The sequence below is a fragment of the Drosophila hydei genome, unplaced genomic scaffold (genome assembly GCF_003285905.1).
Source record: "Drosophila hydei strain 15085-1641.00,03,60 unplaced genomic scaffold, DhydRS2 tig00000250-arrow-arrow-pilon, whole genome shotgun sequence".
Taxonomy (NCBI): domain Eukaryota; kingdom Metazoa; phylum Arthropoda; class Insecta; order Diptera; family Drosophilidae; genus Drosophila; species Drosophila hydei.
This window is the reverse complement of record NW_022045696.1, coordinates 1158080-1184634: the sequence shown is the minus strand read 5'-3', so window position 1 is coordinate 1184634 and position 26555 is coordinate 1158080. Positions and strand designations below refer to the sequence as shown.

General features: G+C 42.6%; 3 protein-coding genes across 4 annotated transcripts; 1 reads left to right on the top strand and 2 right to left on the bottom strand.

Annotated features, from left to right (window-relative positions):
• Positions 1-4381: 4381 nt before the first annotated feature.
• On the bottom strand, positions 4382-5480 carry LOC111604746. Its single transcript, XM_023322922.2, has 4 exons — positions 5415-5480; positions 5005-5361; positions 4770-4944; positions 4382-4673 (listed from the first exon to the last, which is right to left on the bottom strand). The coding sequence occupies exons 1-4, from the start codon at positions 5478-5480 to the stop codon at positions 4492-4494; spliced, it is 780 nt and encodes a 259-aa protein (XP_023178690.2). The 3' UTR covers positions 4382-4491.
• Positions 5481-6956: 1476 nt separating this feature from the next.
• LOC111604732 lies at positions 6957-25780 on the bottom strand. Of its 2 annotated transcripts, XM_030223667.1 has the most exons (10): positions 24807-25780; positions 14808-15582; positions 14672-14735; positions 10814-13148; positions 10627-10753; positions 9487-10127; positions 9332-9427; positions 8793-8927; positions 8216-8739; positions 6957-8145 (listed from the first exon to the last, which is right to left on the bottom strand). In XM_030223667.1, exons 2-10 carry the CDS (start codon positions 15571-15573, stop codon positions 8010-8012), a joined length of 4824 nt encoding a protein of 1607 aa, XP_030079527.1. In that variant the 5' UTR covers positions 15574-15582; positions 24807-25780; the 3' UTR covers positions 6957-8009. The 2 variants fall into 2 exon arrangements, with proteins under 2 accessions (XP_030079527.1, XP_023178671.2); XM_023322903.2 differs by lacking the exon at positions 14672-14735 and having other exon boundaries at positions 14867-15582.
• LOC111604745 lies at positions 16826-17137 on the top strand. The gene has a single exon (XM_023322921.1). The coding sequence runs from the start codon at positions 16826-16828 to the stop codon at positions 17135-17137; it is 312 nt and encodes a 103-aa protein (XP_023178689.1).
• Positions 25781-26555: the final 775 nt, after the last annotated feature.

Genomic DNA, 26555 nt, shown 5'->3' with positions numbered 1-26555 from the left:
TAAAATGCAAGCAAACAGCAGCAGCAACAACAATTGCACGCGCTTCTCTATCACAGTGTGTGCGTGTGTGTGTGTGTGTGTGTGTAAGCGCGACATTTAACAGTGACATTCTATTTGCATTTCGTAACATTTATCTCTGTGTGTATGTGTGTGCTTAACAGTTATATAAATGCAATAAATAAAACGCCTAATTCATGCAATTTACGTGGCAGGGCCAACGCTACGTATGAGTGATATACAAAGGGGCTTGCAAATTATCAACAAAAGGAAGTGCACTGGAGTAGCCCTCGCAGCAGCACGACAATGCGCAGCGCTGGGAAAACACTCAGCCAACCAAATTACATCAGTCCATTGTTGCCGTAGCTTCAGCTGTCAAAGTTATCCTGCGCCCAGCCTCAGCCCACACGCAAGGCCTCCTGAGCCAACCGATTGTAATAGAGAAGAGCAGCTCCGATTAACTTTGATATGCTACTGTACAGCCAACGTCGCTTAAAACTAGCTCTTGACTGCGCAACGGCTATACACGACTGCCTAATGCTCGCTCAATGCTCACTAAAGACTTCATGGAGCTACGCTAACAAATGGGACCTTGACAGAATATTATATTAAGCCTTTTTTTAGCATGTTCTGCAAATATACAAGCTATAGATTAGCGAGTTGAAGGAAGTCGGAAGGGAACAAGCTAATTGCAGCTCGAAGAGCTAGGGCTAGGCTAAGTACTTGCTTGCTGAATGTTGCCTTTTGACATGTAAAGAAGTTGTTAGACTTTTGTCAGAATTCAGTTGTCTCGAATAGAGACTGTGCTTCATATGTGATGGGCATAGCTATAACTAATAATAATAACTAATAACTAATATCAAACAAACTTTATTCTTTGCAACGTCTTTGTAATTGAACTCCAATGCCAACTTGCTAATCAGTTTCCGAGGCGGCCACAAGGATCAGAATCAGGCTTAGTAGATCGTGTTAGCAACTGCCTTTATGCTAAGGCTAAAATGTTGTCTGGATTTGATTAGCCTATGCCGAGTTCAGTTTGACAATTAAGTATATTTTAAGGCTAAAGAGTGAAGCTGCGAGCGAGACAGCTCGACAGGCAGCTACCCTATCAGCTGGACTCTGCTGCTGCCAGTGTCCTCCAGGCTGCTTGCTCATAGCAAGACTTTGGCTAATGCTCATTCACTGTAGACTGCGCGCAGCAGTCATTAATGAGATGCAGTTTATTATACAGAAGTTCGACTGTATTTTCTATATATATATATATATATATATATATATATATATATATATATATATATATATATATATATATATATATATATATATATATACATGTATGTGTGTGTGTGTGTGTGTATTTTATGTTATTGTATTTTTTAACCTCAGTCCGCAAATAACAGGTCACGACTAGTTTGAAGCACTTGCAACTCGAGCGGCTGGCAAATAAGTAGTTAATAAGTATTTATGATGTAAACACGGAGCAGCTCACATGTGGCTCTATTATTAGTATTTTATTATTATACCAGCGAGTATGCGAAACTATAGCTTACTGCACTGTGCGACTATAAAGACACATAAATGGCTGTAAGCTGTTTATATTTGCATTACGAGCAGCCCAACGACTGGCCGCAACATCCATCACACCTTTGCCATTTCGATCGATACGATCGGAGGCGCGGGCTGATGTCAGCTGTGCAATCACATCGAATTTCAGCCACTGGCAACCTCTTCCCCATGCCCCAGACCTTGATAGCCAACACTAGGCTGTGTTTCAATTTGTTTACCCAGAAGTTTGGATTGCATTCATATTAAGGTCGTGAATTGTACCTGGTACGTATACTAAACTTGTTTTCATACGCTCAGCTATCTTTGTATACATTCAGCCGAATGTATATGCCATCAAATACCCTATAAATAATAGCGCACGCGAAACCAAATACCAGACATACCAGCTCGAAAGCCGCGAAGTGTATCAAATGCCCTCGAGTCATGAGAAGACTTTCCACACGAAGCCTAGCACCCAACGAATATACTCCTCTCAGCCTAGGAGCCAGTATTACAGCTCAACTTATCATCCCCAAGGCTGCTTTGATATAGACTACAATAGGCATTCCCAATAACCGTTCAGTATCCTATGTAAATTTCGAATTGGGCATGGGCTGTGCAGTTATACGAAGTCATTTAAGCGACACAGGCGTCTATGGTCCGCGTAGATTTATTGATATTTACAATATATGCGAAAATCTGGGTACATATAGATTTTGCTATTTGACAAGACTTAAGTTTAATAGCCCCAACTGTTTACCCAACTCATTTTTATCGTTGCGAAACAGAGGCAGCAGCCCACACACACTCTCCAAGCCATATATCTATGGATAGTTGACAGTTGAGCTATTGCTCCATCAAATAATGAATCTGAGATGTTTTTCAACTCGCCAACTAAATATTAACTTCGTGATGAAACGTGTCTTACCTAGGTTTTTCGCATCTCCCTCAACTTCGCGTTAATCTCAAAGCAAATACTCGAGTTTCAGCTAACTACAGGGTATGTTGTAGTCGTATATTCTGCCTGGCGCGGCATACAGGGTATATTCTAGTCGCCTCACCTGTCCACATTGAGATACAAATGTCTCTATATCGCAGATTAACTGATGCAATAGCGAGCACAGGTGACAAATTAGTGTTTGGAATGAGGCGAGCGCAGTAAACTCTTTCCTTAATAAAGCGAGGTAATCGAAATTCCCTATTCTATACATAAATAATATATATTTATATACAGTTGTCTACACGCTTGAAACAGTAAACGTATATCATCCAGCACAGTTTTATGACTATTGGCAGTATTCAGCGCCTAAGTATCGACTTAAGCTTCTCGCCTCCTCCTCCTGAAATGAACTCTGGTCGATTATGATCGACTGCCCCATGCCCGCTTAGTTATTGTCTAGTGTTTTTGTTTCATTGAGTTCATTTATTTCCTCTTTTGCTACATATTTTATACAAAGCTTCAACCTTTATCAGTGTCGTCAGGTTTTTCATTACCTCACCATATTACTCTTAGCCCAGCAAATAGATTCACGCGGGGCTCCACTGTAATTTGTATTGCTATAAGAAATAACAAGTTTGAGTGCTCTAATCGGGTCGGCTCGGCTAGGAGATACCCTGTTCCCTGCGAGGCGGTAAAACTCCAAGCATTCCACGATTCTTTATACATACATTGAAAGCAACACACACACACACACACATACACGCGCGCGCTCTGCTAACTGCGCAGTTGACGCAGCGACTGCGCTTGGACTGCATTGTGGGCTATACTATGAGAAGTTCATTGTTGATTAACTTTTCTTCTAGATGCGCTTTCTAAATGAAATTTCCAGAGCGTAATTATGGCATACAGCTGCTTGTTTTTGCCGGAGCACAAGTCGCTAGTATTTCAAAGACGTTGTTTGTGAGTTTGGTGAATGGAGGGAGTGGAGTGGGGAGGTATCCAAAATATACAAAACCTTTGTACTTACTACAGAATTCTATACAGTAAATTTGAAGTCTGCAACATTTACGGTTTGCACGCTATGCTTAAAAAGCGATGTCAAATGATCGATTTTTATCGATAATAACGAAATGGAATAAGTTATCGATAACACAATCGACTGGCTCATAGTGCGGAAAGTATATTACAAAATTCCAATGTCTCTAGCTTTCGTGGCATACGGACGGACAAGCGGACATGGCTAGATCGACTGAGTTCCTCATCCTGATCAAGAATATATCTACTATATGGGAGCTGCCACGCCTCCCTCTGGCTGTTACGTACATTTTCCCAAAACCATCATACCCTGATATCACATTATGCATGGCTTCAGAGTAGTGGAGCTGTCTTCTGTGATTCACTCATCGAAATCATTGCCCTCAATGCTTTACCAGAAGGCGAAAGCTTTGTTGGGTCTTTAGGACAAAGTAGAGGTAGGAGCAGTGGCAATGGCAATGGTCATGGCCATGGCAATGGCAACCACGTGAGATCTAGAGAAGATAGTGGGCGAGGGAATCCGCAAAGCATTAGTGCGAGCTGCCGCAATGATATGGATGTCGTAAATTCTCCGGGTGTTTGGTGGGCATCACGCGCCAGCGGCTTGTGGAGTGAACGAATGAGCGAGACGGCGAATGAGTTCAGCTGCTGAAATGGGGCTGACTTTGAGCCACGGGCAAATAGCAACGTGGATTACGGGAGCAGAGCGTTCCATTTCGTTTCGCTGGGATTACGAGCATGTACGATGGCCGCTTATCGCGTCCGCAGATGAGAACTTTGGCTGCAAATTACGCGGCATTTTTGTACATGAGCATGAAATCTTGTTTATTTGCATTTAATTTAGATATAAGTGTAATACGGCCCATTAAATCAGTGCAAACATCAAACGAACTGCCAACGGGGAAGCCAGCAACAAAATGGTGCATATCCAAGAGCTATACATAGAGTTGATGTCCTATTTAAATCAGGACAAACTATAACAAGCTGACGGTGCAATAGAGAGCCACACACGTCGTCAGATTGCCCACACTGAAGTGCAGCACGGCCTTGATATCGCCCACGATGTTCCAACGGGGCATGTTCTCCAGCTGCATTCGGTTGCTAATATTCTGGAAAGTATAGACATGCTGCAAGCAACAGAGAAACCGAACATCAACTCAATATATATATAGGACCTAGTATATAGCTAGGCGCTCAATCTTTAGCTGAGGTGTATAGCCTGGGAAATCGATAAAAAGTTATCGATAAGAACTTCGCTTCTTTGCATGCAGTTTTCTATCATTTCCAATGCTAAGCGGAATTATTATTATATCTTCTTGAGCCTCGTCTATGTCACTATTCCTATTGGCGACTATCAGCAAGAAATCTTGCATAGGTTTGCCTAGGCAGTACGCATTCCGCAGATCGGACCGACAGACCGATCCGAACTAGTCTGGAGCAAGGATAGTCCAGTGCCAAAATATAAATATATCGATTGGATTACTTACACCTTTCTGCGGCGGGCATATGCGCTGTTGCCTGGGTATTTGTGTGATGATGTATAAGTGCCAGAGCTCGAATGGGTCGAACAGGGACTTGCAGAAGTTGTCGCGTTTGAGGGAGACAAATGTTTGCACCCAGCGGCCGCGCTCCCGGCGGCTGATGTCTGCCTCGAACCTGATGTGCCCGGGTGGCAGTTGCGCCTTGACAATCAAGTCGCCGCTCATATAGGATGTGTCGTCCACCAGGACGCTCGTCAGATGGTTGTCCAGCAGCTCGCTCAGTGGCACATTGCCCTTGTCCTCCTTGCTGTCGCAGGACTCCTGGAAGATGCGCTCATCGAGGAAGACCTCGTAGCTGGCCGACTACCAGTAAATCCCACTTTAAAGGCAACACAATAACAGAACTGGGAGCTCACCTCAGCGCGCAGCGTCAGCAGAGCCAGCAGACAGGCAACGAGGCGCAGTCGCAGCATTGTGGACATCGTGCGGCCGCAGCTGCAGATGCAACACATTTATAGCCCATTTAGAAGCCGGCGGCTAATTGGCCGGCAATTGAATTAGAATGCAACTGTGTTTATCGCACCGTCTATCGGCCTAATTGCCAAACGCGCCAGAGCCATTAGCATTTAATTGCGACTGATTTCGATGGCGAGTTTGATTTCGATGTCAATTTCAATTTCAATTTCAGTTTCAGTTTCAGTTAAAATTTTAATTCCAATTCCGATCCGAATCGCACTCAACATTTTATGGTCGTCTCGCTTGGCACCCAAATAGATGTCCCGCGCTCGGCATGCCGGCGGCGTAGGCGCTAGCGAGGCCATCCTGTACGGAAGTGGGCCCAATGCAAATGCAAAATACATATCAATGTGCATGTGTGTGTGTGTGTGTGTGTGTCACGCATATGTCGGGCAAGTCTGTCGATCCGTTTGCACGCATCACGCGTCTGCCGTGTGCGCCTGTGGGACTTGACCTTGGCGCATTGTGGGCCATGGCCCATTGCAAACACTGTGCGCAGTGCTTTATTTTTGGCCAAAAGCAAATAATGTGCGCCACACGCCCGGCCAGTCAGCCGGATAGGCTTTACGGCAGCTCTCGCTTGTGATAGCGTCGCATAGTCACAGTCCATATTTTATTATAGTTCATATTTATTTTCCTCTTTTATTGGCCGTTTACGATAAGCGCATCATCTATCTCGAAAGATCTTCTAGCACCCTCCAGCGACACAGCAATCATCTTGAATTGTTTACTCAACAATGGCTCATACATTGCCAACTCTTGGAACACCCGACCCACAATAGGCACAGCCCGAAATTTTCGCTTTCCAGAAATGTGTTTGGTTAAATCTTACAATGAGCTCTAGTATCTTAAGGCGATTAAGAGTGTAAGTAAGAGTGCCCTAGAAGTGCTTCGGAGTGCCCGACTAGCAAATACCCTAAGCTGGCAAAATAATTGTTGAATTACTTTTCTTCTAGATGATTCTAGATCCAATGAAATCTTGGGGAGAAGTATCCAAATCCCAATATATATTTATAATACAGACGTACTCAGTAAATTTAAGATTTCGGGACATTCAAATGACGCCATAAAGTCAAAATAACGATTTTTATATATGGTTTATATACATAGGTTTGACTGTAGCTTGGCGAATATATCTACGAATAAACTTGGCTTTTCATCAAGAATTGATTGATCCAGAATTTTTATATAGTTTATGGCGTCTCCTACGCCTCAAACTCAAAAACAATATACCCTGAATTGCCATTCTCAGTGGCTTCCGGCTATAATAATTCCGTCGTTTCTATGTCATAGCCCATTATTCCATTGTCTTTCACAGAACTTCTGAGCTGACTCATCCTTAGGTCTACTTTTTCATATCAAGTAGATTGCGCAAGTATTTGCTGTTTCTTTTTTGATTTAAAGAATAGTTAAATATTGTATTTGATAAAATTTTTGCTTTTATTTTCATATAATATCGTCTTGCATTGGCAATTAAATATGTTGGGTGCATTATATGATTTTTTCGTACTTTCCATATGGTTATAGTGCGTGCGTACAATCCGAATGGTCTTGATAGTCACATAAATAAATATATATATATATATAATTGGTAAAAAGTCATATAATCAAGAGTAGCATTAAGAATATGGTTGTGGTTGGAAAGAGCGAAGTAAACTGAATGCCAGTTTATATTTATTTTAAGGAGCCACTTATATAGATGAAGGTCCTATAGGCACATCTGCATCCATAAAGAACTAGCTAGGTTGAAGATAAATGGCATAGTTCTTAGAAAGATTTCGAATTTGGCAGATTACTCATAAGTACACAGATGTGATGAAGGAGTTAGGCTAATCTAAATGCGGATGTCGACAAGCCGAGCTCCGAATAGTTGTAAAATGGGGACTGGCTATTCGCAGTGGGTAGCAATTTTGGAGTAATGCATGCTCACATATTAAACTATCTAAATTTAGTCTATATTAGATCCTTTTTATTCCTCGCAATACACAAATGACAACTTCCTTTTGACAAGTTTTGCACATTTGCTATCGCGATCGTTGTGAAAAAATCGAATTTGAGTAGAGATAAAAAATACGGCGACGGAGTGTATACATAACATATGTATGTGCTCGCTGGTATAAAAGTACCTATGTATGTAGCTAAAATAAATTCCAAATATCTACAAAATAACGCGCTTACGTACTAAGCGATATTGCAAACTATGCTTAAATAGTACAAAAAAAAATTTAATAAAAATATTCCAGGCATGCTTGAAAATTCCATTTCACGTGAATTCTGCAGAACCATTTGCATTGCATACTTTGCGGACTGTATAATAGTTAAATTAGCAAACAAAAGCTGCGGATTGCCCCTCGATGCTGCAGCCAAAAGTATGCCACACAAAAGAGTGCAGAGCTAATGGGAACATGGAAAATTGCAAGCTCGACTGACTATCATTTAAATGCTAGTGCAGGCAGATTAGGTTGGCAATTGGCGAATGCTTGGCTGTTCGGGTTTCACTTGATGATAATCTCTGCGGGCGGCAGTATGTTTTCGCCGTATAGACAGTACCAAATGCTCGAATACCAGATGGTTCGATCGACCCACTCGCTGCCCGCCAGCACGTGTCCAATGAAGGGTGCATCGCGTGACCTGCAGAAGAGCAATCAGATCAGATCAGTGATAGTCAGATCAATGAACAGTTCAATTTATTTATATTTACCGCATAATCTGCGCTTGCGTGCGCTCCACGAACGTGATGGCCCAGCTCCAGGGGAAGTCGCGCTTGCGCTCGCATCCCAAGTACGCCGTGGAGCTATGGAGAAAGATTTCTCGGACAATGCTCGTCTTGTCGTTTTTGTCTTTTTTGGAGACAACAATTTTGCCATCGCGCAATTCGCACTGCAGCGGCTTGAAGGACTTGGTGCGGTAGTCGGCGAAGCGCAGCTCCTTGCCAGGCGTCACCGTTGCCAAATTCTTGATGGCGCGCTGCACCTCGCGCAGCATCTCAATGGGTCGCACCACCAGATAATTGTGCTTGCGATCCTCCTCCGGCCAGTAAGACCAATTCAATATGACATCGAACACCTTGGCGTCGTGGTGCAGCGGCCGTTCCAGGCTGTCGTTAAGTATAACCTCATACAGCGTCAACTGATGCGTTGCCAGGCCCATCTTGGCTGAGTACTCGCGGCACAGCTCATAGGCGGTCTTTGTGGGTGAAATTGTGGCATTGACCTGAGTCTTCTCCTGCAAGCAAAAGGACAGATTTACTAAAGTTTTTAACCAAGTTCTGAGCTCACCTCTGTGGTATTGTCCGGGTTAGGATTGAGACTTATCCAAATCTTGATGTCACCCGATTGCTTTACAGCATCCTTTAGTGTCTCGGCGGCAGCATAGTATTTTTGTAGGCACATTAACATCGCTTGTTCCTTTTTCTAAAAGGCAAAACCATTGAAAAAACTGAGTTGTAGAACAGGACTGAAATATCTATATGCCTGTATGCCAGTATTATCATTTGAACAGCTATGAGTTCAATAACAACTCCTTCAGACTTTTGATTTCAAATTTAGAAAATAATTAACAAAATCTCGCCTATCTATAATTCATAATGGTTGACTATCAGCTTTGCTTCGAAAGCATCTGTGGAAGCATCACAGAGGCCGGGTCAGAATATTTTGTAAGAGGAGTTTGCTTCAGCCCACCTATCATAGTATCATATGCTAGTCCTAACTTCGTGAAGGTTCAGACACATCGGACTATTGACTACTTTGTGTCAATCTCAGTGTATAGAATAGTTGAAAGCTTCTAGAAATAGGTTCGATGTGGATTTCTCTATTACCATTTCGTCGGCTCCGCAGGGAAACAGATTCTTGTAAAGCACAATCAGATCACTGAGCACATCGGCCTCTTTCTGGGAGTAGATAAGCTCGTCGCACTGTGGAAAGCAAATAGCATATTAGGCATAGTCATAAAGGAGCAGACCTATGGCCTTACCTTCTTGGCCAGCAGCGTTGGGCCCCATATCATGGTCAGATTCTGAACACTCATCTTGTTCTTGCTCTGCTGCGAGCTGATGAATACCAAATGGCCAACAATGCGGCGCAACGTCTCGTGCTCAATGGTGCTGAGGCGGCTGAGCAGCTCCTTGTAGATGGGTATCTTCTCGGTGGCCACAGCCAGCTCGGTGACGAACACAAAGCTGTCCGTCAGCTTGCCCAACAGCCTTTCCGGCAGGTCGCGCATGAAGCGCTTTAGCACGTTGGCCACGTCGTGTTCGTTGTACTCGTTGCGCGTGATCTCCACGTTGAAGGCGTCAGCACGGAAGGCGCTCATCAGCTTGTGCATGGAGTTCTCCGAGCCAGACTTGCGGTAAATCCCCTCCGACATGGACCCATGAATGTACACAAAGTTGATGCACTTGTCTACAATCACGGGCACGTCGTAGCGCGTCAGCTGCTGATCGCCCAGCGAGAAGCCGTTATTGTGCGCCACCTCCCGGATGATGTGTCGCCAGATCTTTGTCTCGCGTGCCGAGCTCATTATCATGTAGACAGCATACGGCGGGCAGTCGATCATCAGAATTGGTCCGCTCTCCACGTGCAGATTGTCAATCGACTCATCGTTCTCTTTCAGAACTGTAAACGATAAGAGCGAGAGGTGAATATCGCATTAAAGTGAGAGGGCGAAAAGCTGTGTCTTTTTAATTGATGTTAATTTTGTGCTCCGCCGCCACCGCCGCTGCTAACAAATAAAGCAAATATGTTCCGGCAGCTATCGAAGTCTATAAGTTTATTTCTATGTATCTATTATCTCGGCGAACTTTATCTAACATTGCCAAATCAATCATTTTTGTGTGTTGAGGCTTTTGCAGCTCAACCAACTGCAACACAATCTTATCGACATGGTAATACCATTAGCCACTTATCCATTGAACAACATTGGATGGCTGCTCGCTGCCTGAGTTCAAATTGTAATTCTAGATTCGGGTCTCTTAGCCAGATTCGGGTCTCTTAGCCAAGCAGAAGAAGTTTCCTCAAGCTGTCTGCTTTAGCGGCAAAAATTCTGTCCTATCTTTAGATGATATTACTGAGATATGGTCAGTGTGGTCTTTCCTGAATTCTTCAGGCAACTCACCTATGCAGCGCGCCTTTCTCAAGTCCATTTTCTCTACGTTGCCATTGCATTCGCTGACAAAGATGAGACGACGCTGACTCTTGCGCAGCACAAGCCAGGTGCCGCTCCACTCGGAGGTGATGGAATTCTGCAAAGGCAAACCATGGATTAGCTGGCTGGGATTGGTAATGGGCTGGGCTGGGCTTACCTTTAAGTAGCACCAGCCGGCGCGATAGTAGTGGCAGGTGTACTTCACGGGCACAATGTTCGTGAGGCTCTCGAGTATCTTTTGCATCCAGACACCGCGCTCGGACTCTTTGCAAACGCCATAGAGATGGGCGACACGCAGCTGCTTGACATTGCCGCAGGCATTGGATGTCATGAGGAGATTGGGATTGGAGGACATGCCATCGACGCCACTGGCTCCGTTCTTTGGCTGCGATGTGGTCAACTCAAAGCAGTAGAAATGCGTCGCGCTGTCGGTTACGCGGCTGTTGCTGACGCACTGTATCGTCGTGATGGTGTCCAGTGGAATGAGCTCCTTGGGCGTCTTCATCTCCTGGTCGAGGTACGTCTGGAACTGTCGATCCCGCAATATGGCCTTGCGGTTCTGCATCTCCTTCAGTATGTCCTCGACAACGCCCGACGGAAAGCGCGCCAACGGCCCCTCGTAGCGAACCAGCAGCGGCGACAGGCTCGGCCTGGGCACCATCTGCAGAGCCACCTTCACGTCCGACTGCCGCTGGGCGGCGCCTTTGAAGCTTGCCCGCCGCTTCATGGCATCCACGCGCAACTTAACATTCGAGAAGGCATTCATCGTCTGCCGAAAGCGCGAGCCGAATGTGTTTTTCGACTCAGAGCTGCCAGCGCCTGTGGCCGAGCTGGACACGGGCAGGCCGTCGCCCCCAATGGCCTCCAAGTAGGTTGGCGGGCTGTCGCCCTCGATATGCGTCTGCGACTTGTCGCCCACAAACCAATTGGTGCGATTGCGCGATGGCGCTGCCAGATCAACCGTTGCCTGATTTGCCGTTGGCTTCTCCTCGAGGCGACTGAGGTAGGGCCGGGCACGTATCTCCGAGATGTCTAGTGAGTCCGCATCGTCCAGCATATTCTCCATGCTGTCGCTGAGCAGCTGCGCGTTTTGGTGCACAATCTGCGGCTGGTTGCGTGCCGCAGTTGCTGCTGCAGCAGCCGATGTTGTTGCTGCTGCACTGCCATTCGCTGCTGGGGCTTCGCTGCGTCCGTCCTCCTCGGAGGTGCACATGCTCACGTCATCCTGTTCGCGCTTGATGGTGCCGTAGGTGTCCTCCTCGAGCAGATGCTCGAGCAGCAGCAGCTCGTTGCTCTTGGTGGAGCGGGCCAGCGTTGAGCATTTGCCCATCAGCGGATCGAACTCCTCGATCAGCTCTGGCGGCGGCGGCTGCGGCGGCGACCAGCCCCCTACGGCCCCATCGTTGCTATCCAACTCCCCATCCTCGCTGATGCAGGCCAACTCCACTTGTGGCGTTAGCACCTTACTGCGGCTGCTGCTACTGGTGGCTAGCTCGAAGATCTTTCCATAGGTGGCCTCCTGGTTGGCATACAGTGGCTCCGGTGAAGAGCAGAACTCACATTCCGGGTCTGGCTGCGGCTCCGGCTCGGCGTCGGGCTCATTGGCGTCCCCATAGAAGTGCCACGAATCGCTGCGCTCGGGCTTGGGCGCACGGGCCTCCTCGACGGCGATGTTGGCAGAAATGAGCAGCGATTCTTCGCGCTCGGCCACAGCTGCCACCCGATTGAGCTCCTGGAGCTCTGCCGAGTCGACATTGGGTCGACGCAGTTGGATGTTCTCATAGTTCTTGCGACGCTTATGCCGCGCCGGAGGCTGAACTACGTCCAACTGTTGCGAGAGACGCGGCGCCGGATAGGTCGGCATGGGCAGCTCCTCGCCTGTCGACTCGCCACTGCTGGACTGGCGCTGCGGTTGGGGATTGCGCAGCTGCACAAGCTGTGCGGCTTCCTGCGCTAGATTCTTGGCCATGGGCAGATGTGGCGCGGGCCGAGCGCGCAGCGCCTCATCGTAGCTGGGCGGCTTGGACTTTATTTTGGGCTTCGGCTTTGACTTGGGCACCTCGTAGTCCTGCTCATTGGGAAACGCTTGCTTGCCGTATCGCACGCCTACGACGCCACTCCTGCCGCTGAGATCCGTATGGCCACCGCCGACGGCATTGCGATGCAGCGGACTGCTGAACTGTATCGTGTTGAAGACGTCCGTGTTGGGCATGGTGCAGCGTCGATCCAGCTCCATTTGTTGCTCCAACTCGGATAAGGCACCAGTGTCCGTTGTCTTGTCCCGCCTGCCCAGCGAGAAATTGGAGCCAAAACGTTTGCTGGCGTGCTTCAGCCGGCTGCTGGCGTCTGCGCTCAGACTGCTTATGGCCTCCGTGGAGCTCTTCAGATTCTTGTCCAGACGCTTCTTGGCGCCCTTTGCCTTGAAGGCCACCCGCTCGCCAATCGCCTCGCCGAGTAGCTTCGAGGTGTTGCCCAGCGAACGAAGCAAATTTCTGCGATAAATTCAGATTAATTCGTGGCGTTATTCAGTGGAAACACTCAAAGTTGCCCAGAGTCCATTTGGGGTTAGTAGTAAGATAACTAAAAAAACAGTTAGTCCCATTTAACAACCTAGGCGATAGCCAAGTCAACGGAAGTCGAACCTTCGCGCCCAACTGCTCAGCGCCAACTAAACTCCAGCGCCTGCAGCGAAAAGCGGAACTAAATCGAACCGAGTCCACAGATCGTTTGTCATTGATCTTGAAATGGCAACCGGCGCGCGACTATTTTTGGATGCGCCCGACAGGAGCGTGATTAATGCGTCGGCGGAAGTTGGAGTTCCAAAAGTCACAGGGGATTCTATAAATAGAGCGCACAATAGAGCATCAAGCGTGCCTGCATCAAGGCAGATCGACTGCAGATGCTTACACACACACACACACACACACACACACACACACACACACACACATAGAGGTACTCAAGTGTGCAGCGATACCAGATTTGGGCAATTGGAATTGTGATTCCTTAAACAGTTTCAGCTGTCGCTTGTGTCTAGCCATGCCCAACTAAAGGTGGGACCCTATACTAAGTGAGGTCCTTGAGCTGTCAGATCAATGACCCGAGCTCAAATGATGCCATCGATCGCAATGCAATTTGAATAAAGCAAAGCAAACTAATGAAAGAAACATTCTGAATGCCAGCAAATTCAAGTTATTCAAATTGCATTTCCGAGCGTTTTAGTTTAGTTTTTCAAATTCTGTTTTGAGAGAAATTTCGAACACTTCAGAATTGAATATATTAATCAAGAGTCTTTCGTTGGAGAAGTTGTAAGCTTATTTGCTCAGTTGAGACTGTTAGACCGTAGTCGGCAACGATCAAAGGAATCCAGCTTTAACCATAATTGTCCAGCTGACCAAACTGAATTACGTGTTGGACTGCTACTAATACTAGTTCAATATCTTGTGGAAATAGCCAAGATTCGATTAGTTTATAAAGTGCTTGTCAAAGTGCATGTTAATTCTTAACTGGTATTCATTATTTTGTTAATCAAACTATACAAATTTACAATGTTTCGAGCTGTTAGCAAAGTGATCCAACAGATCTTAAGTTTGTACAAATAGCAATCTTATATCATATTTATGTAAGACCTTAAGAGATCTTCAGGCAGTCAGTGTATATCATGAATTTACAGTGCTTTCAATGTCAACTACTCAGTTCTACACGATTGTGATGTAGTCCATAACCAAAGGTCAGTTTTTTTTTTTATTTAGGATTTCTGGTGCATCTTCTACGTAGTTTGTCATCCATGTTGGATGATTCGGTTAGCGTTTCTACGGGGTTACGTACCAGACCGGTTCCAAAAGTTAGTTGGCAAACGAAATTAGAGAATCGGAATACCTTAGAGTTACGGGGCAGGTGCGAGTCAAGTAAAAAACATTATGGGAAATACCATGAGCAAAAAAGGATGAAAGGCACCAAAGAGTCGTAGGAGAAGAGATAAAGAACAAATGGAAAATTGTAGATAAAATTTTACTTGTCATCGTCACAGCTGGCGGATAGCTCCGACTGATCGGACGAGGCGGCGCGTTCGGCCTCCGCCTCCGCCTCCGCCTCCGCCTCCGCCTCCGCCTCCGTTTCTGTTTCCGTGTTCGTTTCGTAATCGCCCTCAAGATCACGCCCATGATCTTGCTCTTGATCTTCAGCCACTTGCTCGCCCTCGTCTACGTACCCGGGTGACGGCGACTTGAACTTGTTGCTCTGCGAGCTCTCGCTGAAGTTCAGCGACCCACTGGATGTGTAGCGTGAATCGTTCTCCGGCTGGCCGTTCGCACCGCTGGCGCTCGTCGTTGAGAATTCGCTGGAGATGGAGCAGCGGTCGGGCCTGCGTCGCTCCTGCTCAATGTTCAGCGGCTTTGATGGCACCTGTGGTGCCGCTCGCATCACCAAGGGCACTGCTGGCGCCTGCTGCTCCTGTTTCTTCCCCTGCTCGGCCATCTCCTCCGTCATCTCCGGTAGCAGCTCGGCCCGTGCTCGCTGCCTGGGCGCCGGCATGGGCATGGCATATAACGGCTCGGCGGGCACATTCTCATTGGCATCTGGCCCGTATATCGGCTGCTCCACATTCTGCTCCTGCAGTATTAGTTTGCTCTGCCCGCTGGCCGGCAGCTTCTTCTCCGCGCAGCTGCCATGCAGATTCTCTGCGTTAATGTTTAGCTTCATCTTATTGCTATTGCTGCTGATGATGTTGATGTTGTTGTTGTTGTTGTTGTTGTTGGCATTGTTGTTGGCACTGTTGTTGTTGTTACAGTTCGCTGGGCTGCGGCTGGCATTGCTGCCCACATTGATCTCGATATTCTCGTAGTTGGCGGCGCGTAACTCCGGGTAGAGGCGACGCGGCGCCGGCACAGGACGCGTCTGCGTGCCCGCCTGTTCCATGACCAAGGACTAAAAGCAAAGCAAAGCAAAGAGCGAAAAGAGTTTCGCATAAGCACAACATTTGATATATACAAGAGTCAACCTATATAGTACATATATACATATTTATATAGTAATTCCAAGGAATTGCACCGATTCGACCGATGAGGCATACAAACCGCAGAATCAATGTGAAAATATTATAGGTCATATATAGTAATGGAATGATGGTTCCAATATTGGGAAACATCAAAAACTATGCAAACTTACTCAACAGCCCAGGGGCTTAGCCTAGTCTCTCTCTCACTCTATCTCTCTCTCTCTCTCTATCTATTCATATATATATATATATATATATATATATATATATATATATATATATATATCTGTAAAAGCTAAAGATACTAACTTTATCGTCTATCATAAATAAGTATATGCTATGTAAGTGTATATGTATATGTATGTATATAGTTATATGATCGCTAATAAAGTATACTACAGCGTTCCTATCTTTATGTACTACACGATAATTCTCTGGCTCTGTCTTTGGTCGACTAAGTACTTATTAGAGAATCGTCGACTATGTCTATCTTAGATATATATAGATATAATATTATTATAATAATAGTAGATATAATAACTAGTTAATATAGATCTATATAGTTTATACAGATCTTATATATATATATAAAATATAGTTATAATACAATACAAAACTATATAAGATCTGTAGAAACCATATAGATCTATATTAACTAGTTAGTTATTCTATATTATTTTTTCTCTCTTTCTTTCTGAGATATATATATATTAAGCACCTGGCAAGTTATACATTATTAGCTGATTCTGCGGGTTAAGTCTCATTTACAGTTATTTACATCTCTTGAGGTGTATCTGATTTAAGATGTTTAATAATATATATTAAATTTATTAAAAAAAAAACTATTGAGCACAAAGTGATCAAATTAAATAATAATTGTAAGTAAATATATTTACAGCAATATATAAATAAATATAAAATAATATAAAATAAAAGAAAGTATTTGGGAAAATTTGCAAATTGTAATTTGGGATTATTTTAGGGCTCGTAAAAGGCAACGCAGGTATTTATTATAAAATTACGTTTTTATGGCTTTTAACTTTTGGGTTTTGCCTGTGTCAGAACTGAGCTGCAGGCAAGCAGTCTGTCCTGATCTGCCTACCTGCTGCATATAAAAGTTGGTTCTAATTTGTGGCAGGAGCGCATTAAACGCTATCGAGTCAGTGCAGTAACATGCAACACTTTGCTAGCCAGTGCAATTTGTGGACCCTGCTGTGCTGTCTGCTATTCCAGTTTCTCTACACATTGCTCAGTTTTCCTGCAACGACGACAAAGATGCAACCGCAGCCGCAGTCAAGGGCACTCGAGACCAAAGAGCAGTTGCGTCGCCCACGCGACCACGGCCAGGCAAAGACGACGGCCTATGAGAAAGTGGAGCTGCTGCATCGTCTGCTCGTCCAACAGCAGCTGCAGCAGCTGGAGCAGCGGCGTCTGCTGAGGCTAGCGCTGGCGCGACGGCGACTCGAGTACGAGTTGAGCAATTAGACGCACTGCTTTACGCAGTTTATCTCTTAAGTAGTTTAAGTTTTGCATATTTAAGTGGAAATTATCATACTAGGAAATCTGACAAAGTGACCAATAAAGCTCCAAACAGCAGCAGCAAAAACGACAAACTAAATATATACAATTATCTGCTGGATGCCCAAGTATAAAAGTGCACTTAATCGAACAGCAACCACATTGCACAGACATCGCTGCTTTATCTATATATATATATATGCTATATATAGCATGCATATTTAAATATACATATGCCAGAGCAAATTGAAAATTCCTGTCGTAAGAGTCTTTAATTACAGGAGCATGAGATTTGGCGACAAATCAAATCAACTGAAACAATCTAAAGCAGATCAAATTGATATCTGAAGAAGATAGAGCGAGAGAGAGAGAGAGATATTGAATCTCTTCCTCTTTCAATCTCATATAGAACATATTTATTCCTAGCCAGCGTCTGTAGATATAGCATGCCCAGATAATTCAATCAGAACGTTGCTTTCTGATCTGTTTGATATTTCTTGAGCTGATTGATGAATCAGTTTTCATGTCTACAGGGTACAGTGTACCGGGTATACCCAAGTTCACTTAGCTAACAGCGCATATGTGTGTGTAAGTACTTCCAGCAAAATCTGAATGGCTGAGTGGAACGTATCACCTAGTGCACTACGCCAACAGAGCAGCAAGCCAGGTCAATAAAGATAAATAAAAGTAGAAAAAAAAACAACATTCGAGCAAAATGACTGACACGTGTTTCCCCCAGCACTACATGGGCCAATTTGAAGCACAACAATCGCCGTCGATAGTCGATAGACATCATTAATTGTCCATTTGGCTTTCACTTTCCTCTTTGATCTCGCTCTCCCCCTCGCAGAGCAACTCTCTCTCTCTCTCTCTGTCTCTCTGTTTCTTTTTGCAAAAAAGAAGAGTCTTTAATGACACTTTAACTTGGCCAATTCACAAAGAAAGCCAATGCGAGTGGCCATTAAGTTGCACAAGCGTATATACACAGATATATACGATATATGTACATATATATATCGAAATCAAAGCGGCACAGATATAGTAGGATGACTGCATTATGCAGATGCAATGAATCATTTGTGATTCTAAACAGCAATCAGGAAATGCATTCGACTTGAATTGCGTTATTCTTAGATTAACAGAGTTTGGTTAACAGCATCAGGTTAACAGTCGAGGCATTACAGTGTGTGCAGTTAACAGATGTCTGAGGCGAGTGAGACTCGCTTCGAATATGAAGGTTTCATAGGACTTATTCACACAGCCTAGGGTCATATAGATTAGAGAGATTGCAATAATTGGCGGACATTGTAGTTCATCAACACCTCTTGTACCAGGGCCTGCAATCAACCATTTAATGGATGGTATTTAATTTCTGGATCTCTCCAGCTCTCAACTGTCAACTGCCAGTTCGGGAAGGCAACTAGAGTTCATGTTGCCGTTGCTGTTTAAGTGGCCAGCACTTCAAATGGAAGTTGCGTTGGGCATCTGGCTCAATGGTTTTGTTTACAATGTTTAATAAACTTGTTGTTGCTGCAAGTTGAATAAATGGACGTATGAACCATGCACATGGCCGTCCATCTGCATAGATGCTGGCGGGCAGGAAGAGGCAGACGAAGGAACTGATTGACAACGATTGACATCTTCAGACTGTGCAGCGATTCCTATGCACGAGTAGTCATCTCATTCAATCGGCCCATCCGCTCCGCCCTCGATCGAATAAAGCGCGCCTGATGATTAATCGGAAAGCTGCTTTGGACAATTGTTTCACGACCCAATGAATCAATGTGTCTGCAGAGTATATAAACATATATATACATATATCGTATACATGTCGAATGGGCTGCGTATCGCATGGAGCTATGATGTTACATTTATAGTTTTGCGATAACAACGAGAACGACAACGATATTGCGACAATTATAAATCACAAATAAGGCATGAATGGGCAGCTCGTTAAATTCATTAACCATTCCCAAGTTGGTCTCCCCAGACAATTGTGATATATCATTATTAGTGTGCACTCACACCAATTGGCTGGCTGCTCTCTCGTATACCTCATTTCGAATTCTGCACCGACTGACAAATGACGAATGCCATATCAAATTCCTTGCATATGTGACGAAAGTTAATATTCAGCCCAAGGCGGGATACATAAGAGACTCATACTAAAGTGGTTCAAGTTCACATGACGCTCGTCTCAGTTCATACAAATATACATAGTGTGCATAATATATATATATATATAAATATATATAATACACCATTTTCAGAGCTATATATAACATGTATATGTGTAGCAGAGCTGTGAGCAAATGACTAAAGACAACAGAACAATTGAAGCAACAAAAATATTTCCTTATCTTGCAATTATCGCAAGTCTGGTAGAAAGTTGTTTTAGTCGAAGACTGCTTAGGCATATTGTAAGAGTATATTGGGATATATATACATATGTATGTCCCATAATAAGTATTCCAAAACACCCCTCAGAATACATTCTTCGTTGCATTTTACTCTACAGCTGGGAACAGTTCTCAACCGAACCGGCTTGCAATTCACTTTTGAATAAATCTCTTTATCCATAGAACATATCTATATATATGCATATATGCATATATCAACTATATTTAAATATGTTAAATATGCAAATGTTTTCAGGTATTTAGCTCTTACAGTGTTGAGTCGATCAGAAGTATTAATATGAGTATGATGTCTGGTATTATATACTGATTAAATTCCCAGATTAAGTAAAATCAATGAATTATAGCTTTTATATTGCTAATATATTATTGGAATAGAAAGAAGAATCCATCATTTAAAATATACCAATGTCACCATATCATAACATATGAAATTTTATAATTTATCAATCTGAATATGAATCGAAAATACTTACTAAAAAAATATGTTTTTTTCTCATTGTTCGTCTAGCAACCCCTCCCATCTGACTGTTTGACTCTATAATCTCAATTTGTGATTTTAGACTACAAGTTTTGTGTACATATGTATTTGCCCATGTTTACCCGAATTAAATATTGAATTAAGATTTATTTGTTAGCGAAAATGTATATTTGTCACAGCTAGATGATAATCTATATATTCATATATCTATATATCTATATATCTATATATCTATATATCTATATATCTATATATCTATATATCTATATATCTATATATCTATATATCTATATATCTATATATCTATATATCTATATATCTATATATCTATATATCTATATATCTATATATTTATCTAACAATATCTCATAATTATCAATAATAATTGTTCAACTTTCTTTAAATAATAGTTAAAGATAAGCAAAGACTCAACACGCTCGTGGCTCATCGAGTTGATATATTTTGATATAACCTTTCTCTCTTGCCCTTTACATATTATTTATAACATTTGCCCAGATTGTAGCTTTAAGCTGTGCCGACAATATACTAAAAACTGCGACATAATCAGAGCTTTGCTATCAGCGCGACATTCACAGAGCCAGGCGCCCAGAAGGCAGCTCAGTCCGCCGACTGTTATAACTTATCAACTGTTTATTATAAACAAATACTCAAATATGAACACTGAACGAAATTGGTTGAGAAATTTCAATTATTTACACAAATGCGCAAGTGTAAGCGAAAAACTCATTAGTGCGAGAAAACAAAACTCGTTTGCAGCTAGAAAGTCAACACTGAGGAATGAGAGATCAAATTTTAGATTTTAGAAATTAAATCCATGGATCCCGAGGCGGGTGCGAACTATTGGCTCATATTTTGCAATGTCAGTAATAATGAAGTGAATTATAATATGGGACATATATCATTTCATTCTTGAAACTTTTGTTTATTATATCATATCATATGTTTACATATATCTCGTACATCGAAACTGTCTGATCTAACTGCGAAAAGTCTTCTATATAGTATTCGCAAATGCATTTTTCAATTCGAGCTGCCATCCAACAATTTGTGTTTGATTGACACACAGAATTAGCAATATATGTACTCTGAATAGCCCTTAGTCATATTCTGGCGAAATTCGCAGTTTCATATAAAAACTTTATTATTATTATGGGAACTAATTGAGCATGGTTCCGCATGTTCCGAAACGTTCGCTAAATGAGAACAGTTTCGAACAGCTTTTCGCCGCGGAGCTTACTCCGCTTAGACTGGATTTTAGTAGACGCTGGCTCTGAGAACGGGATATCTAAGCAACAAAAAAAGCAGTCTACGCTCTGAGTGGGGTAGTGGAGAATGAATCACTTGCCCTTCCATTTGATTGCTCTTGTTGGCGATGTTTATTCTTGTTGTTGTTATTGTTGTTGTTATCGTCGCATAATAGTATCGCTGTTGCCAATTGTGAATCACTCGCATGGCTTATAATTATGTAGATACATGTACATACATGTAGACACATGCATATGTACGTACGTGTGTATGTAAAGCCAAACATACATAAATGAATAAACATTTGCGCTAGTCACTTCTGAGTATTTATATCATTCGTGTTTATCTGCCGGCATGTCCGGCCAAGAATAAAAACGCTGATGCCGCAGGAGTTCAAGTTGCATACCAAGCAACTGGATATGGGATGTGAATGTGAACGTGATTAAAACTATATGGTAAGAAGAGGGTGAGCGAGGCTTAACTGTAATAGTTATACACATGTGCTGCGTTAGCACCAGGCCTAAATGCCTATGAGGGAGCAAAGCAAGAAACGTCATTCGATTTTACTAGTGTTACACTTTTATACTGCGATACTGTGATACTTTTATAGTGTTCTAGTGTAACATTGTGTTACACTGTTATACGGTTTGAATGTTATACTGTTAGAATGTTATGCTGTTATACTGATTTACTGTTATACTTTTATACTGTTATACAGTTATACTGTTATACTGTTATACTGTTATACTGTTATACTGTTATACTGTTATACTGTTATACTGTTATACTGTTATACTGTTATACTGTTATACTGTTATACTGTTATACTGTTATACTGTTATACTGTTATACTGTTATACTGTTATACTGTTATACTGTTATACAGTTATACTATTATACAGTTATACTGTTATACAGTTATACTGTTATACTGTTATACTGTTACACTGTCATACAGTTATACTACTAGAATGCTAGAGTGCCATTAATATATACATTAGTTCAAGCTTTATAATTTTATACACTGAAATAATAGAATGGGCTAGACAACTAGATCCACTGTTATAGTGCTAAATTATATATAAATTATAATTATATATCATAAAGCAGATCTATTAATTAATTGCAAAATATTACATGAAGGCGTTAATAAAATGACTTTTATATTATTATAAATTTGCTTTTATTTGCGTATTGCTCCAATGCAATGCTGCTGCACAATTATTAGCTAAGCATTTTATACTCTAGCATTACATTACTAAATTGAACCATTGATATTGCATTAAACCTACTCTAGGCCATGCCATGAACATAATTTCTTAATGTATCGATTGCAAGCATTTGTATACTTTTCGATTCATAATTGCTGCTATCGATCCAATCGATACATCCAAGTGGCTCAACCACATTTTTGTCGTAGATTTAACGATTCTGATTTGATTTATACACGCGCATGCGCTTACGACATTTGTATGCACTTCAAAGAGCGAATGACCAGCAGAGCCAAAGTGAGTAATGGAGTGAGAGTGAGAGCGAGACAGAGGAAGAGAAAAAGATCAAGGGGGCGCATGCGTTGCTTGATTAGCTGACAAAGAATAACAAAGCTGATATGCAACTGCATAGACTGTTGGACATGCATACATATACATGCTTATACATATGTGCATATGTGTGCGTAAGTGTGTCTGCTTCAATACGCTGTTCACTTGAAGGCGACGTGTCGCGCGAATGCTGACCCATCTGGTTTTTGGGCTTGTCAGCCATTCAGACCGATGTTGTCGTTGTTGTTGCTGTCTTTGTCTGCAATTGTGGGGCTGGATGTGCTTTGTTTGCACAAGTTGAAAAGTTGAACGAGTCGCTTGTGCAGCTTAACAAAATGACAACTTGTTTGTATATAAATACCCTGTAAATGCTGCTCGATTTGTATTTACAATAACAACACAATCTCAAATGTAAAAGATACAAAGGAATTCCAATGTACTTTGCAAATTATGGAAATATACTGTGCGCACATACATACAAATATTCATTGACTGTAAAACTTTCTTCTTTGTTTGCTTTAACAATTTTCCATCAGTTAACATTTCACTCATTTCATAGAGGTTGACAAAATATGATTGCCTCGACAGACACTCAATAAGCTGTCATAATATCTGCTTACAGACATCCTTTAGACTAGACACAAACACACTTATATTTGTATGTGTGCATATTGTGTACCGTTATAATTAACAATATCAATAAGCGATTATCAAACTGAGAGCTTAACGCTTAAGACTTGCCAAAGGGCAAAACAATTTGACACAGCAACAAAAGCCATCAGAAACACACACATATATATACATATACACATACATACATGTATTTTTGTATGTTTGTATGTACCATGTAGAATGTGTGTCAGCCGTCAACAGCAGCATCAGACTTAATATGTTTATAATTGTTTAAATTGCCAAACAATTAAAAGCGTTAAAAAACCGCGTACTCAACTGCAATAACAACAACATCAAGAGGAACGAGAACAAGAATCCGAATGCGAATTTTGCCCCATGGCCAAAGCGGCGCCTGTTCTGTCCCATTTTGCAGCAACAGGTGGACACTGTGCGACCCATGGCTGGCTGCACAGCTGATATAGGAGTGACAGAGAAAGGGCGAGCGATTACGGCTGACACCGTTTAAAGTTTAACATTTCTACCTCCCTCCCTCTCTGTCTCTCTCACACTCACTCCCTCTCCATGTCTCACTGTTATTATCTCTCTGTGTTTCCCTTTGCAGAATTGGACCGATAAGCAGTTATGTATAAGTTATTGGACACAAAAACAACAATTTGTGCTAAAATGATAATGTTACAGCAACGACAATAACAGACGTATGCGTGCGTGCATATATATATATATACATATATATATATATATATATATATATATATATATATATATATATATATATATATATATATATATATACATGTGTGTGTGTGTGTGTATGTGCATGTGAATGCAGCAACTGCGTGTGAAGTGGAAATCGAAACTGGCTGTGAGAGCGCCAGACAATTGCTGACTGGAATGCACTTCGCTCAGCATTTTTGGGTGTTAAGCAACTGTTAAGAGTTAGATAATGGATTACCAGACACACATAACAGAAAATCCGCACACACAAACACATGCAGTCCGATAGACGTGTATTGTTTGTCAAAGATGCAGGCGCCCGCCTAAAGGTTAACAGACAGAAGAAGAGCCAGACAAAGAGAGAGAGAGAGAGAGATAGATAGAAGATGAAAACAAAAGAGAGACGCAAAATGTGACGCTTGCTGCCTCTTTTTTTCGTTTTTGTTTTGTTATTGTCTTCAACACGCATTCAGATGTTTTTTATTATTTTTCTTATACACACAGATACTTACATATACATATGAGCATATGAACAATTTATGCAAATTAACCTAATACCAGATAAAGAAAATATTAACTTTTACCTTTCGCTTTTGTCGCTGGACAGCTGTAAATTTCTATGCAATTATGCGAAATTTGTGTCGCTGTTTGTTGTCGATGTTGGCCCACATTTAACACGAAATCGTTCAACCTGTGCGCGGCACTCACACACACGCAGGCACTCACACATTAAAAAAACGAAGTGCACTCATTGGCCACATTAGCGACAGCCTACGCGCAACTGCAACTGCGACTAGTTGCGCACATTTGTGGTATAAATGGTATGCAGTGGATGCATAGGAAATCCGGGAACGTGAACTGGATCGGGTGCGAGTAGAGGGTACGAGTCCGGGTGCGGGTCCGAGTCGGAGTCGGGGTTGTATTTGTAACTACTCTTATCGTTTCGTTTAGGTTGGGCACATACACTTTATTTATTTATGATTGGCGCTCGTTCTCTTATTCTTCTTCTTTTTTTATTTTATTTTAGTACGGGAACGAGTCGGGCCGAATAGAATGATTCATTTCCATGCCCCATGAATACTAGCGCAGCGCTTTTTATCACGACCAGCAGGTTGCCGCTCCCGTTCCGCCGTCTATGTGTTCCTCTTGCTTGCCAAATGAGTCGCGGTTCGCGAACGGAATGGAATTTGGATTGGGATTAAACGTATCTGTCTCTTGACCGCCAGGCGACAAAAGCCGATGCAATGCAAGAAGAAACAAGCGTAAAAACAACACACAAATCAAAAACAAAAGAAACAAAAAAAAGAAGTTGAAAAACAATAATATGCACGCACGTATCTACACTTCACACTTGACACAGTCTCTCGCAATGAACGGGCAGAAACGAATTTGTCGGTCAGTTGGAATCACAGCAAGAGCACAACAGCAAACAACTTGTTGGCTGCCGATTATACATTTGATGTACCGTTTCGTTTTGTTGTTATTCTTGTCGTTGTTGTTGCGTATTTGCTGTTTAATGCTAAAATAGTATTTAGATAGCGTAGTATGTTAAGTGGCCTCGCTGTTGTTACTCAAATGATCTGCTGGCATTATGTTATTGCTCAAAACGGACTGCTAACTCGCTGTAAATGTTAAGCTGATCTCCATCATGTTAGCTGCACTGTTAACCGATGTCTAACATAATCTGTTGTCGGCTGTAAATTTTAGCTGTACCCAACTCACACTTGTTAAAATCTATGTGTGCACTATAAATAATTGCTTTCATAAATACTTATCAATATTGTACCGTTAGCAAAATACAAAATTGAATGTTACTTTTTGTTATAAAAAACGAATTGCCCGCCATGCAATGTGACCGTACAGTGTCAATGACAGAAATCATACTTATTTAAGACTTGTAGATATATCGATAAGTTAGCAGACACTAAGTTGGCAACGCGGTGTGCGCTCTAAGTTCAAACTAACATTATGTTGGCTGCAGCTGCTTTCTGCGCTCACTTGAAGTTGGCTGTGCATTAAATTCTGTTCCCACTTGAAGTTGGTTGCGCGCCAAGCTGAAATACCACTATTTTGTTCTGCCAGCTTGTTACCAGTTTTTTCTTGAGTGACTTTATGAGTGTTGGTGTGGCTCGCATTCAATTTACACAATGCCATGTGTGGGCGTATGCCAATAACATCCACAGCTGCCATTGGCTGGCATGGCACAGCTCGCCGATGCGCACAAACTTCACAAATAAGAAAACTCGATTGGGCAACGCCCAGCCCTATGTGCGTAAACGTTGGCGTCGCCGCCAACTGCGACGCAGCTGCTGTGTTCCCCCATTTTGCCAGCC

What these genes read in the sequence shown, in the direction of transcription:
- LOC111604746 (XM_023322922.2), bottom strand. Translation starts at nt 5,480, where the DNA reads ATGTCCACAATGCTGCGACTGCGCCTCGTTGCCTGTCTGCTGGCTCTG. An exon ending in TGCTGACGCTGCGCGCTGAG is followed by an intron (nt 5,362 to 5,414) that starts GTGAGCTCCCAG and finishes ATTTACTGGTAG; the next exon opens with TCGGCCAGCTACGAGGTCTT. An exon ending in ACTGCATGCAAAGAAGCGAA is followed by an intron (nt 4,674 to 4,769) that starts GTTCTTATCGAT and finishes ATATATATTGAG; the next exon opens with TTGATGTTCGGTTTCTCTGT.
- LOC111604732 (XM_030223667.1), bottom strand. Translation starts at nt 15,573, where the DNA reads ATGGAACAGGCGGGCACGCAGACGCGTCCTGTGCCGGCGCCGCGTCGC. An exon ending in GAGAAAGGCGCGCTGCATAG is followed by an intron (nt 10,128 to 10,626) that starts GTGAGTTGCCTG and finishes TATCGTTTACAG; the next exon opens with TTCTGAAAGAGAACGATGAG. An exon ending in ACGCAAGCGCAGATTATGCG is followed by an intron (nt 8,146 to 8,215) that starts GTAAATATAAAT and finishes GCTCTTCTGCAG; the next exon opens with GTCACGCGATGCACCCTTCA.
- LOC111604745 (XM_023322921.1), top strand. Translation starts at nt 16,826, where the DNA reads ATGCAACACTTTGCTAGCCAGTGCAATTTGTGGACCCTGCTGTGCTGT.